Raw genomic sequence first — 14,571 nt, forward strand, 5'->3', positions numbered from 1 at the left:
GGGACTGTCTAGGACTCTGGTCCCAGCTGGAACGGGAGCTCAGCTCCGCTCCATCCTCAGAATCCCACCAGGCCTCTCACACGCAGGAGCTCAGTTCCTCTCAGATATTTCTCATTCTTCCCCATGGGTTTTCCTTGAGATTCCTAAGCGGGGAGCACAGGTTTCAAACTGTTCTTCTCTGACAGAGTTGTGCAAAGCTGTTCCGGTCCATGGTTGGCACCGTCGACTAATGCCTGCACACATTTCTGTCCACCATTGCTCAGACTGAGATATTTTCCAACTTCCCTACGAACTCTCCTCTGACCCACAGGTTATTTGACGGTGTGATAATTTCCAGCTATTTGAAGATTTTCTGGGTTGACTGTGATGGGTTCACAGCTCCAAACAACAGCAGGCAGAAAACACACTCCCTGTGATGTTTTCCCATACTCCACACCCGTGGCCATCACGCAGATGCACCACGAGCTGCAGAGGGCCTTGGGGGCCGGGCCTTTCTCTCACCCATCTGCCGTCTTAACTGTGGTACAACACAGAGGCCTGCGTGTCCTCTTCAGTGATCTTCCAACCTTAGAGTGGCTGGGGTCCTAGCACAGGTGCACTCAGCCCCGGGAGCTCCCTGGTCACTACCTATGGTATGCGTCCCTTACCTCACCTCTGGCATTTCCCTGACCTGAGTTTGAAGCAGGAATTCCATTCACTAGAATTATTTTATATATTTGTGTGGGGGTGGGTGGGTGGGTGGGTGGGTGGGTGGGTGTGCATACATTAAAAATAATGTAAATACAGTCAGGCACGGTGACTTAAGTCTGTAATCCCACAAATTAAATAAATACTCAAGAGGTTAAAGCAGGAGGATCTTAAGTTTGAGGCTAGCCTGGGCTACACAGTAAGACTTTGCCTCAAAAAAGAATGAGAACCAGGCATGGTGGCACATGGGAGGCAGGAGCAGGCGGATCTCTGTGTCCAAGGCCAGGTTGGTCCACAGAGTGAGCGACAGGGCAGTTGGGGCTGTACAGTGAGACTCTGCCACAAAATTAAAGAATTAAAAAAAATTCTCATGTAATATGAACAATCTCTAAGACATGTTGTTTCTAGAATCATTTTTAAAACAAGGTACAGATTATATATATATATATATATATATATATTTTATATATTTATATAAAACCATTTACATTTAAAGGAGGACAATGAGCCGGGTGTGGCAGCATGCACCTGTGCCTCAACATTTAGGAACCTGAGCAAGAGATCTGGAGTCTGAGGTCATTCTGGGCTACACGGTGAGACCCAGTCTTGATGATGACGACGATGATGACAACGACAACAATAAGGGACCAGCCAGGCAGTGGTGGCACACACGTTTAATCCCAGCATTCCGGAGGCAGAGGCAGGTGGATTTCTGTAAGCTTGAGGCCAGCCTGGTCTACAGAGTGAGATTCAGGACAGCCAGGGCTACACAGAGAAACCCCATCTCAAAAAATCAAAATAATAATAGTAATAACAATAATAACAGGAGTCAGAGAGATGACTCAGTGGTTAAGAGCACTTAGTGCTCTTACAGAGGCTTAGCAACCACACCAGGTGGCTCCCACTGCCCATAACTCCAGTTCCAGAGATCAGATGCCCTCTGCTGGCCTCCAAAGTCACCAGCACACAATGGTACATATAACCTCATATAGACACACATACATAAAAATGAAAAATATATTTATTGTATTGCTTAGACTTTATGAAGTGCTGTACAGAAGCCAAACAATTCTGTTGGCCTCTGAGACAGGACATTGTTGATAATTCACTGTCTTTGTGTATCTTCTCAATTTCAAATTCCATAAATTACTTTTCTCAAACCAAGAAGGGGTGGGGCTTTCCTTCCTGAAACTTCTAGCAAAGAGAAGGTTGTCAATTTTCAGATAGGGCTGCCAGAGCCGGTCCTAGTAGGGAGCAGTCCAAGGCCAATGGGAGATAAGTAGCTCCAAGCAGCTGGCTTCCCTCTTGCAGGTTCTGTTCGGCTTCTGTGAGATGAGGGTGATGCTGGGGCCCCCTCACAGGACTGAGGGTGAGTGAATTAGCATGAAGAGCATGTTAAGAGATACGGCAGTGGCATGGCAGACATCTTAGTACCTAACCCTGCAGCTAACACAGGAAGCACTCCAGCAGAGGGCTTGGAAGTGTGCACTCCTGACAGCCAGCAGCTGAATGTGTGGATCCTAACACATCAGCAGCAGACAATAGGCTAGCCAAGCAGAGGAACACCATGCGCTCACTGGCAGGGCTGACTGCTTTTGGACATCCCTGCAGGCCAAGGGTTCAGAAGGACAAAGACCATATGAACGTCCTTTGCGTGGCTGCACGGACACACTAGCTCACACAGGCTCCCCAGAAGCTGAGCAGAGCACAGCTCTTAGGGTTCAAAGGGCTGGAGCATCCAAGCACAAAGGCTTCTATGGCCCTGGCAGAGCTGCTGCCCAAAGCAGCATTCTCCCAACTGTAAACGGAAGGAAGACCGCACGGGATCACATACAAGGCATCTTCCTACACCTTGACTCAGAAACAAGCCAGAAGTCAGACTACCTGGGAGTCTACACTATGGCACTGTTGGGTAGAAATGCTGACCCAAGGCCCCCGGTACCGAACAAGTGGCCGATTCCCATGTTCTGTGTCACTTGAGGACTGCCAAGTCCAAGGTAACGGACACAGTGGTGAGACCCAAGGAGACCGGTGAAAATCAATGCTATTTGGAAGCCTCACCTCCATTACCTGTTTAATTAGTGGCCCATCAAGCCACTTCAGGACACACTGGAATGCTGTGGACTCCTTCCCAAGCTGCCGTGCTCTCTGTGGGTGGGGAGGGACAAGCGTGTTTTGGGCGAAGGTTCTGGGCCAGTCATCCATGCTGCGTGTTCAACCTCACTTGGGCATTCAGGACTCCCTGCACCATCTGTAGTAAAATGAAGGCATCAATTAGCCACCTGGTGCTCACCTGACTCTCCCGGAAGAGCCTCCACCCCCAGAACCCCACACGTGGCAGCCCAGTCCTGCAAACCCCGATGCAGCAGCTGCATTGCCAACTTGAACCAACGCTGCCAAGGAAATATGCCAATCAGACACAACTACCATGGGCTAAGTGGCTCATAGAAACGGGGGCATGCAGGGCTACTGTGAACAGCCACACCGGTTAAGCACTGTACGAGGACACCAAGAGTGAGTAGCGGATGAAGTCCAAGAGCTAAAACATCCTGGGAGCATGAGCTAATGGGAGTCAGTGAGGTGCCAATCTCCATCTCTGCTGGTTCTGCACAGAGGGAACTGCGGGCTTGGGAACAGACATTGCCAAAGGCAACTTGAAAGCAGTTACCTTAAGACAGGCATAGAAACAAAGGACAGAACGAGCAGGAGGCAGAGCCAGTAAGGCTGAATGTCATCTCTAGAACCCTGAGGTCAGCCGCCCAGAAGGGCTGGACTATGTGGCAAGGTCTCCTGTTGCCAGAGCCAGCATTGCCAGCTTTTACGACCTCACCCCAGACGGCGACTGGAGGCCAATTCTAGATACCGCAATGACAAGTGTGACAGGAGCAGCAGTGTGGCCCAAAGAGTGGCCGGTCCCCAACACCACCACTGCTCTCGGCATTTCCACCCTGGTGGGGCACAGGCCACGGTGACAGCCCCGGAAGCTCTGTGGCTCCCTGTCAAGTCTGTCACCAGTGGAAACACCAGCTTCACAAGACAGGAAAAGGTTCTTGGCCGAGCCCAGGAAGGTATTAATTTCACTACATCTGGACTGCTGGGCACACGCATCAAGACGGTGATGGAAAACACAGAGTAAAGCACGTTCCACATCCGGTGTGAGCCACAGGCCGCTGGCATCCCAGGGGAAAGCCTGCTGTGGCTGCCGCCTGCCCAGCCTGCTTTGCCATTAACAGCACTGCAATGAAGAGGTGACGGCTAGGCTTCAGCTGACACTTTCTCGAACACGAACAAATTCAACCATAGCAAAACTAAGGGGTTTTCAAACAAAAGACTGAGAAACATCTTTTTCCTACACCGCCAACCTGACTGCATCATACTTCAAAGAGGGACAGAGACAAGGTGGATGCCATCTCAGGGAATATGTGCTTATATGTGTAACTATGTGGACGTTCTATGAAACTCAGGGTGCCAGCACATTCCAAGTGACCAACAACAGAGCAAACCCTGTGAGAATGGAAGATCCTGAGGCAGAAGCTGCTGTGTAAGAAGTCGGTTGGCGGACGGGGACTCCATTGAGAACGTCCATACAGTGCTACTGTGCACAGTGTCCTGTGTTCCGTCCCCAGCACCACGTAAACCAGGCATGGTTATAGGCTCACACCTGTAACACCAGCAACTGGGAGATGGCAGGAGACTCAACACAAGTTCAAGGCCTGCCAGGACTAACCAGTGCGATATAAAGAGATCCTGTCTCCAAATAAAACCTACTGCTAAGGGGAGGGGGGACCCTCCTCTTACCCAGTGGGGCTGGGCTTCCTATGAAGGCTTAAACCAAAACAGCAAACGAAAGAGGCGCAGAAGCCCAGAACAAACTGTCCCCTACTAAGTCGATGAAAACATTGGCTCAAGCCCAGAGCCACCCTGCTTCTCATCAATTTCCAGGTTTTTCTGTGTGTTATCATGTAATCAGGTTTACTGCTGATATTTTAAGTTAACGAATGTTTCTTGATGCTTCTGGGATGTGATCTCTCACACAGTGAACCTGGACAGACAGAAATCACACACACTAAAGCCTGTCAGGATCTTATGGACTTCTAAAGGTAAAAGTGAAGGGCCATTCTAAGGGGTCCCCCCTCTATGCTCAGAGTGCATAGGGAAGAAAATGACAAGACTGTCAACCTGACCCTCCCCCCCACACACACACCTCAGGGTCCCCGGTTACATCCTAGCCTCCCCTGGACACACCTACAAACCAGGTGCCCCCTCAGTGGTCCAAAGCCACCCCTGTGGCTCTGTCTCCATGCGGGTGTGGCAGGCTACCAGGATGCCCTGCTTCTCCTGCTCTCTGTGAGAACCCAATTCCATGGCTGAGGAGGGCTGCCCCCAGTCCAGCCAGATGGAGCCATAGGCAGTTTCTCTTGGGAGACTGGGTCTGGACTGGCACTCTTACACAGCCTGAAGCCGCCCAAGACTACCCAGCCCAGAATCCCAGGAGACACTCAGCTACCACAGGGAAATCCTGGTACAGAAGCAGGCCCAGGCAGACTAACAGATCCAAGGTGGGGGTGGCTGAAGACAACAGACAGAAAGTAATGCCCCCATATCCACTGTGGTGAATGACACAAGCCAACAAGAGCCCCTGGGAGCTCCTGCCCCCTCCCTGAGTCAGATTTCCTGGCAAGCTGAATAACAGCCTAGAATGTTCTCATCCTGATCCCGGACCCTGGAACTGTGACTTTTCATGGCAAATAGGATTTTGCACAGGAGCGAGGGGGTTGTACTGGTGCGACAGGTGAGGCTGGAGCACACACGGGTCCCTGTGAGAGGCAGGGAAGAAGGCTTAGAAAGAAAATCAGGGACCACGGCAAGGCCAAGGTCTCTAGAGGAAAGAAAAGCCAGGTACCAAGGGATACAGGGTCCTCAAGGGCCTAGAAATGCCATCCTCAGCTGAGGTCCCCAGAGGGCCTGCCCTGCCCACACCTTGATCTCAGCCAATGAGACAGATTTTAGATGTCTGATGGTCAGAACTGGAAAAGAATCAGTGTTTGTTGGTCCAAGCTACGGAGTCTGTGGCATTTAGTGACAGCTGCCATGGGAAGCTTATAAAGTTGCACACTAGAGAAAGAAGCATGACCAACATTCACTCCAGGGCCACCTCCTACTAGAAGTGAGGGGCTCCTGGATGGCCCTGTGTCTAGCCCCAGGCTTGCACAGCCCCTGTGTTTCTGCTGGTCACAGCCCTTGCGGCCTATCTTGTGGCCATTGCATCCTGACCAGCTCCTGGCAGAAGAGAACTGTCCCTCCCGTGGCCTTGGCAGCCATTACACAGGAGAGCATAGGAGTCACAAAACCAAAGGGTGCTGCAGTCGAGGGGAGCCTGGCTGGTCTTTTTCCTGAAGAGATGCTAGTCACTGTTCTCGAGATCAAACAGGCAAGATGGACTCATTGAGAACCCATACCTGACAGCGCTGGGAGCATTTGTGGGGAGGAGGGCCCTCCTGACCCAAGCCCCCACACAGCCCCCCTGGCCCTGCTCACCCCTGCTAGTGTCCTCACCCCACAAGCCCCTTGCTGCCCCTACTGCCTGTCAGGTTCACCCTGGAGATCCGAAGGGCTGGCCTCCCCCCAAGCACTATGCAGAAACATTATCCAGGGCTGAGCGGCCAGTGCGGTCCTGGGAGACTGTGAGCTCCCTGAGTCAGCACTAGTCCTTGGAGAGAATCTATCAGTGACTGGAAGAAATATAAAATCCCCGGCAGAGAAGACAGTCTAAAGAGACATGTCATGACCCCAAAGAATTAAATCTCCCCAGGATCTCATGCTGGAAGGAGGGCCTTGGTACAGAGAGAGGAACTTGAGAAGACGTCACACAGTTCTGACTGATCAGACCACCCTGCAGGAGAGACCAGAGCAGAGCCAGGAATGGGCCAGTGATGGACAGGATCACGCCTGACAAGGACGGCTTAGTTACGTACACCTCCTGCCTTGTTTGTGCCTGAACTTCATGCCAGTGTTCCTAAGATGGACTTGGGGTTACTGGCCCTTACTGTGCAATATTACTTTAGCTGGGCAAAGATGTGTTACATTTGTGGGTGTTGCATGTGTTTATTTATGTAAATGTGTGTTGCATTTGTTTCACCTTGCCTGCCTGAGGCACCTGATTGGTCTAATAAAAAGCTGAACAGCCAATAGCTAGGCAGGAGAGGGATAGGTGGGGCTGGAGGGCAAAGAAAATAAGTAGGAGAAGAAATCTAGACTCAAAAGAAAGAGAAGAACAAGGGAAGGAAACGAGGGAGAAACAGGGACACATAGGGGGCCAGAAGCCAGGCAGCGCCTGTCAGCCACAGAATAGAAAGAAAGGTAAAAAGCCCTGAGGCAAAAAGTAGATGAAAAGAAACAGGGTAATTTAAGTTAAAAGAGCTAGCCAGCAATGAGCCTGAGCTAGGCCAAGCCTTCATAACTAATAAGAAGTCTCCATGTCATGATTTGGGAGCTGGTTGGTGGCTCAAAAAAAAAAATCCTGGTACAAGACCTGTTGTGATATTTCATTTATATTTTAATGAGTAAAGCTTGAATAAAACAGCCGCACTGACCAGCCTTACAGACCAGGCAATAGTAACACACATCTTTAATCCCCATAGCCACACTAGATGCCATAGAAACCAGGCAGTAGTGGTGCACACCTTTAATCCCAGCCCTAGAGAGGAATATAAGGCGGGAGGAGACAGCTCTCACACAGTCTCATCCTGAGATTCCTGAAGTCAGGATCGCCATCTCGGACTGAGGTAGAGGTAAGAGCCAGTGTCTGGCTGTTTTGCTTTTCTGACCTCCAGGTTGAACCCTACTTTCTGTCTCTGGGTTTTTACTAATTGTGCTACAAGGACCCTTTCACATGTTCCTCTTCTCAATGTGGCCACACCGAATAAATATTCATCCACTTTTCACATTTATCTGTCTCTTTAGCCAGTGTACTGAGGACAGGGGGCAAAGATCACACAGTGGGGTTACCAGAACCAGGCCCATACCCTACAAACTCCAGCAACAGAAAGGTCTGGAAGAGGAACCAAAGGACCTCTGGGAAGAATAAACATTAGAAAGAAAACTGGGTAGATTCCATGCTTTGAACCCAAGAAAAGGGCTCTCTACAGAAGACAGGAAGAAGGGCCAGCTTCTACCCAAGCCTGAGCCGGGTCAGGCACAGCACTCCTGATGTACTGACCCAGCAACTGGAAGGCAGGGAGTGTCATCACAGCCCACCTTACCCGTGAGGGGACGGGCTTCAACAGGTGAGTTCCCAGCTAACAGTGACTAACTCACACCCTGCAGCTCTCCTCTTCCCACTCAGGAAGCCAAATGGGGATGAGATGTCCAGAAGGGGCAGCGAGAGCTCTCCTGGTGGAGATGTCCAAAGACGAGGGCCAGGTTTTTTTTCTCCTTAACTTCACCCAAGATCCTTACCTTCCCTGCCTGCTTCCAGTCTACAAGATGAGAGTTTGGGATGGAGTCTTAAGGGTTCATTTCTGCAGGTCTAGTCAATTAATGTTTGCCAAACACCCAGTGTATTCCAGAAGCAAAAAGACAAATGTCATCTCCAACAATATTAAACTGTAGTAAGGAAGAAACACAGGAGGGGCAAGTGGGTGTATCCCATAGCGTGGATCATGACCAAGACGCTTATACAAGTGACATCCCACAAATAGTGGTGCCAGGCTCAGGGAAGCCTGCTCCCCAGAAATGATGACCCGAGATTTACCTCCACTGGGGGGGGGGGGGGCGATGGGGTGTGGAGGGCTTAGGTTTGATTAAGAGGTGCCTGCCATGCCTTCATTCACCCTCTGCTATGGGACTAAAGACGTGGTCTTCACCAACGTAGATAGTCTCAAAGATCCCTGGGTACAAACACTAGAACGAGATAGTTCTAGGGCAATTTGGGGCACAGAAAGAATTGTGGCCGGTGGAAGCTGTATGGCTGAGCTGCAAATGAGACCAGGATTGGACCATTCCCTAAACCCGCAAAGCTGGCTTCATTGCAAACTTCCACGCGAGCAGCGAGCGCATCTCCCCGGACCAAGGCAAGACTAGACCCACCGGGAACCCAGTCAAGAATGTGGGTTGCATTCCGAGCAATGAGGGAAGGGCAGTCGACCCTGCGCCCCGAGGGCTGGACAAGGATAAGACCAGGGACCTCACAGTGCACCGAGGGCCGCAAGAACCTGAGCGAACTGCACGCACTAGGGCTGGGAAAGATGCACGCACACCAGGCCGTGGGCATCTTTGAGGCTCTGGACTGCTCACCGCATCCGGACTGTTGCCGGAGCCACGTCAGAAAACAGAGCTCTAACCGAAGGAGACCCCGACGCCCAACTTCTGCTGGCAACCGGGATGCACCAATAGCGACGCAAGGGGGAGAGAATGAAACCCACGCGACCTAGGCCCAGCCCTGTGCTCCATGCCGTGCCTTGCAAACACCAGATCACCAATGACATACGCTATGTATAGCTCCACCCGAGACCCTGAGGTCTCTTCGAGCTCTGCTGCCACCCGAACCTCCAAAACACGCACACTTCCCCCGCATTTGGTTCAGTCCACCACTGGCGCGTTACCTAGGAGACCGGTACCGTATCCACGCTTCCAAGGACGTCCCGCACCGTGGATCCAGCGATCCGGCGGCCCGGTGCCCAGAGGAACCCAGGGTCTCGTGGGTTCAACACTGGCCGAGGGGGTGCCCAATCCACCGCCACCCCACGCGAGGAGCCCCGGCCTGGGGGACACCGAGCCCTCAGCACAGAACCAGCCTCGCGTCACTGTCTCCGTCAAGGCCGCACAGCCAATGAGAACCCGAGTCCAGGACCCGGACCCCGCGCGCGCCAGCCAATCGGCGCGCCGGCGGGAGCAGCATTATTTGCATGGACTTCAACGGCCTCCGCCAATGAGACTGTGACTGGCGTGAATCGGAGCCAATGATAGGCTGCTAGGGGCGTGGCCGCGGGCGTCCCACGAGGTAAAGATGCTGCGGGCGGAACCTGCGGGAGCGAGCGGGATTCGGGGGCGCTCAAGTCGCAAGGGCAGGGCGGGAAGGAAGATCCGGAGCGGGGCGCGGGATCCGGAGCTGGAGGCCCCCAGGTGAGTGCAGCTGGGAGACCCCGGCGGGCACCTGCGAGGCCGCGCTATCGCGGGTACCGCGGTCCCTCTCCATCTCATTTACCCCAGCCCTGCATCCCTGCCCCCGCCGCGGTTCTCACCTCCTCTCCAGTCTCCCCACCTCCTTCTCCACAGTCTCCCTGCCCCCACCCCACCCTCTCTGTTTCCCTGTCATCCTGCCCCACCTTTCAGTCGACATCCCGGACCCCAACCCCAAACTTCATCCCCCCCCCCCCGTCTCTACCCCCTCCCGCCCGCATTCTCACCTTGCCCTTGCCTCCCTGCTTCTCATCCTCTCTCCCGGCCTCTGCGCACTCCTAGTAGCTGTCTTCTCCATCCCTCTTCTTGTAGCTCCTCTAGACTCATTCTTCGTCCTTGCTGCCTGCCGGATGCCCCTTTCGTTTTGACCCCAGCTTCCCACCCATTCTGCTCCCAGCCCCTTCGATCCCCGCCGCCGCTGCCACCACCACCATCACCATCACCACCGCAACGCTCTATTTTGCGATGCTCCCCAACACCTTGACACTCGTTGAATCTACACCTCGTCCCCTTGCCTCTGTCTGTAGTCCTCTACCCCCACCCTCAGCTTCTCTCCCTATGCCTAGACCCTGGCACTAAGCACATTCCTCCCTATTCCCTACCTGCTGCTGCTGCTGCAGGATGCGGAATCCAACTGCTGCACTGCTGCCTGCTGCAGTATCTGCAGCAAGGTATACCTACCCACCTGTCCTCCCTCCCTCCCTCCCGTCTGGCACACCCTGCTTGCTTCTCCTGGCACATGGCCTGGGGTCTCCTGCAGAATGCCGTCCAGCACCCTTTGCTGCCTGCTTCCCAGTTACCATCTCCCTCTTCACCCATCCCCCTCTTACTGCTCAGTCTCACTTTGTGATTCAGCGTTTTTGGGGTTGGTAACTTTCTTTGCTTACTGGTGTGGACGGGACCTGTCTTAAAGGCAGGTGGTCTGGGCTCCGAAGATATGAGAGCCACATCAGAAACCAGACTTGAACTGCACATTTGGAAGAGGGGCGGGAGCCAAGGACCCACCAGTGGGGGACTGCCTCTCGCTCCATTCCATTTGTCTGCCCTGTATTGAACCACATCCAAGGGGAGATGACATATGTAATAGCTCTTGGAGAGATGGACTATTAGCATTTATGGAAATTAATACATCTGCATCGCAGAGCAGGAACACCAAGTTCGGTCCTCAGCTGTCCCGCTATCTGTCGCTTCAGGGTTTCTTGTTTCTTTGCAATGTCTCCTCCCCCTCAGAACTCCAGCCCCCAACTCGCTTCAGTGCCAAGAATAAGCTTCCACCCTGTACTTCAAACAACACCCGGGCCCCACGTTGCAGGGCTTGGGGACCTGTGTGTGTGAGGAGTCCCATCGATCCACCTGCTTCTCACTTGGCAAATGTATGTTCTGAAGAGACCTGGCTAGTGTGCAACTACTGGGGTTCTGGCCTTGAGCTTTTCCAGCGTGGAGCCCTCAAAGTGTACTTGACTCTTGAGGTCCTGTTGGTCAGGTCCAGTCTGCAGCCTCCCCAAGGGAAGCTGTCCATGTCTACACCAGCCTTGGTGGTACTTAATGTGCTGGGTTGTAGCAGGACCCTGTCTGGAAAGCAGCCTGGAGGAGACTCCCTTCTAAAATAGAGGTTCATCCTTTCGCCTCTTTGCTACACCAGTCAACAAATGCCCTGTGGGTGCCCAGTCAGGATCTAGGTACGGAGCCAGGCAATGGGCAGAGATAGGCGTATCACAGAAAAAAAGTGAAGCCCTTTTCACACGTTTCTAGAGAGTCCAAAGTCCTGTGAGTGTGGATGTGGAGCCTGGATGGGGGATGAGCATACAAAGCTGTCAGCCCCAGGAGACAGGGAACTGTGACACTCGGGCCACACAATCTGTGAAGCCAGAGGACCACACAGAAGATGCCCTACCCTTGGGCTGGCTTCTTTGTCTTTTCAAATTCACCTCCAGTGACTGGGAGGAAATAGCAGGCCCCATGTTGGTGTGGCAGTTTCTGGGAAGCGCCTGGAGGGAGGAGTCCTTGCCTTGTGTTTGTGGGTCCTCAGCATGGCAGCTGGGCAACCCTTCCGGAAGGAACACCTCTACCAGTCTTACAGTGCCAGGGAATGTGTCAAGTTTCTCAGGACACTGGCTGGAAGGCGTGTGTGTTTGAGCCTTGGTTAAGTTCTCAGCGGTCTTTATGTCTCCAAAGGCACCAGAGCTAAAGTCATGTAAGGAGACAGAACAGCTGGTACAGGCATTTCTGGAAAGATGGACAGATATGTCCAGACCAGAGACACCGTGCTTCCCTCCGTCGTCTCTCCCAGCAGCCAGGAAGTCTCTCTCACCTTGTAGGTAGGAAGACTCTAACGTTGCAGGAGTCTTGACCACCCAACAGCCAGCCTTCTCCTGCCTCAGAGGACAGAGATTCATGATGGAGTGGGCAGACCTCATGCTTGACACTTACTTGAGCCCGGCTCACATCGTGGCTGATCGAGCTGGAGGAAATCAGTACCCCGAAGACACAATGGCTGCCCTTTGGGAAGGCCACTGGTGAGGAGTATCGCTGACATTTCTAGAAGCTCTTGTGGTGTGTCAAAGTGACAGGACTGTCATCTCTCAGGAATGGAGTGAGGTGGGGTGGGGGCGAGTACCACTGACCACGACAAATTCTCAGGGACTCCAGTCAGCCCGACCTGGGAAAGTCCCAGCGCAGAGAGGCTGCTATTCATGCCCGTGTATTTAGAGGGGAGGCAGGAAGCAGGCCTGCTTTCTAGGTGCTATGAGAGGAGGAAAAGAGTCCTCACTGGAACTGTATACATCTGAGCCTTAGGAATAACTCTGTGGGGTAGGCTTATTAACCTACACGGGAAACTGAGGCATAGAAGGGCAAGTAGTCACACCCTGGCCTCCCAGCTAGTGAAGGATCTTGTTCTGCCAGGACTGGGTACTAGTTACCCACTGCGTAATCCTGCCAGGCTCCAGCCAATGCCAGAAACACTCAGCTCCGTGGGATGAATCTCCGCAGATGTCCAGGAGGTCCAGGGTTCCAAGAGATACCTGAAGTGGGAATGACTTATCTTTAGAGTGGTCTGTCAAGAGTGAGGTCCTTGGTGCCACTGGGCTGAGCTCTTCTGGTACGTCAGGTGCCAAGGGGGCAAAAAGAACAAGAGAGAACACATGTCTGAATCAGGTGGACTCATCCGGTCTCCATCCCTTCTCTAGGAGTTGGCCCTTTGGCCTGAGCTCTGCTCTGTGCAGCTTCTAGGTGTCTGCATCCTCCACAACACGTAGTGAGCTCCTCGATGTTGGTTGGTTCTCAGAACACACTGGCCACCCTGAGTGTCCTGCTCCAAGATGTCTCAGTTCCTAAACTCATCCCCTTGCTGGATGGGGTTTTTTACAGACCTCCTCCCGCTCTGCAGAATGGTGTGTGGTTAGCTCCCAGAGACCTGGGGGGTAGCTCTGTGGGGTTGGGACTGTCTTGGCCAGTTTAATAGCATGCCTCTCCTGAGCATCCTCCATGTATGTAGCCAGTCTGCTTTCTCTTGCAGCCCAGAGAAGTAGGATTGGGAAAGGGGAGGACGTGAAAAAAGGGTGGAGACCATCCCCCTTGCTTCTCACCTGCAGTCCGGCTGTGGCTAGAATGGTTTTTCTCCCTGTGTTCTCACTGAGCAGTTATAATCCATCACCCAACCCAGTGGCTGAAAGCCACACATCTTGGTCCTTTTTCAGTTGCTATAACAAGATCCATGCTTTAATTTACAAAGAACAGAGATTGGCAGTCTTCTGCAGGTTCACTGAAAAACGCGCCCGCATTCTGAATTCTACCTCCCAAAAAGTTTTGTCCTTTCTCCTTTCTCCAAACATTGGCCGAAGCTCTAAGTCCGTCTGCCCTGACACCCAGGGCATATTCTCCCCCCGTCCCCTTCTCCCCGCTCCACTCCCGTGCAGCTGCTTGCTCCAGCTCTATCTCAGAGAACACACCTTTTCTCCCTTCCCCCATCTTTCTCCTGACACCTGCTGAGATCTCCATTTCGTCTCCTTGATCATTTTGTCTTTCAAATCCCAATAAAATTATCTTCATTCTTGCTATGAAGAGAAATTAAAAGAAAAGAGACAATAATGCAAGTTTATTTGGCTCAGAGTCCTGGAGACTGCAGAAGCCAAGAGCATGGCACCTCATTCAGAGTAAGGGCTGCATCATTGCATGGCATAGGACATGGCACCACAAGGCAAGCAAGCATATGTCAGCTCAGGTCTCTCTTCCACTTTATAAAGTCCCCACCAGGCCTGCCATGGGGTCCTACCCCAATGCCATCATCCCATCCTGATTGTCATTCAGTAACCCCACCTCCAAAAACCATCAACATAGATGCCAAAGTTTGAATGAGAGTGTCTCCCATGGGCTCACGTTTTCAACACTGGATTCTCAGCTGGGACCTTTAAGAGATAGGGACAAGCTGGCAGAAATGGATTCCTGCTCCTTAATGTAGGAGGGCTAGGATAACTATAATGTGTGGACAAAGAGATTACCATGAATCTACTCAAAAGTTTAAAGCATTATTGTAAATTCATAACTACCATCAATGTGTAAAGACCTTCCCAACAGACATTGGAAGGGCAGACAGGAGCAAGACCCACCCAATGCTGCCTCGGGGCTAGGAGTCAGGACAGAGGAGAAGACCCTGCTGATGGGGACGAGAGATGGGCAGGGAAGACAGGCAGGGCTGTGATAAGC

General features: G+C 52.5%; 2 protein-coding genes across 3 annotated transcripts in view; one reads left to right on the forward strand and one right to left on the reverse strand.

Moving 5' to 3' along the window:
• Nphp4 (nephrocystin 4) overlaps positions 1 to 2,892 on the reverse strand; it is a 75,078-nt gene extending 72,186 nt beyond the window's left edge. For both annotated transcript variants that reach the window (XM_038334520.1, XM_038334519.1), the window contains exon 1: positions 2,758 to 2,892. In XM_038334520.1, coding sequence (XP_038190448.1) covers positions 2,758 to 2,892 — 135 coding nt within the window. The remainder of the gene's footprint in view (positions 1 to 2,757) is intronic.
• Positions 2,893 to 9,690: 6,798 nt separating this feature from the next.
• The window catches only part of Kcnab2 (potassium voltage-gated channel subfamily A regulatory beta subunit 2), an 88,905-nt gene continuing 84,024 nt past the window's right edge, over positions 9,691 to 14,571 (forward strand). Inside the window, exon 1 of the mRNA XM_042055249.1 lies at positions 9,691 to 9,810. The gene's annotated coding sequence lies outside the window, so the exon portion shown is untranslated. The remainder of the gene's footprint in view (positions 9,811 to 14,571) is intronic.

This window comes from Arvicola amphibius, chromosome 6 (genome assembly GCF_903992535.2).
Source record: "Arvicola amphibius chromosome 6, mArvAmp1.2, whole genome shotgun sequence".
Lineage (NCBI taxonomy): Eukaryota > Metazoa > Chordata > Mammalia > Rodentia > Cricetidae > Arvicola > Arvicola amphibius.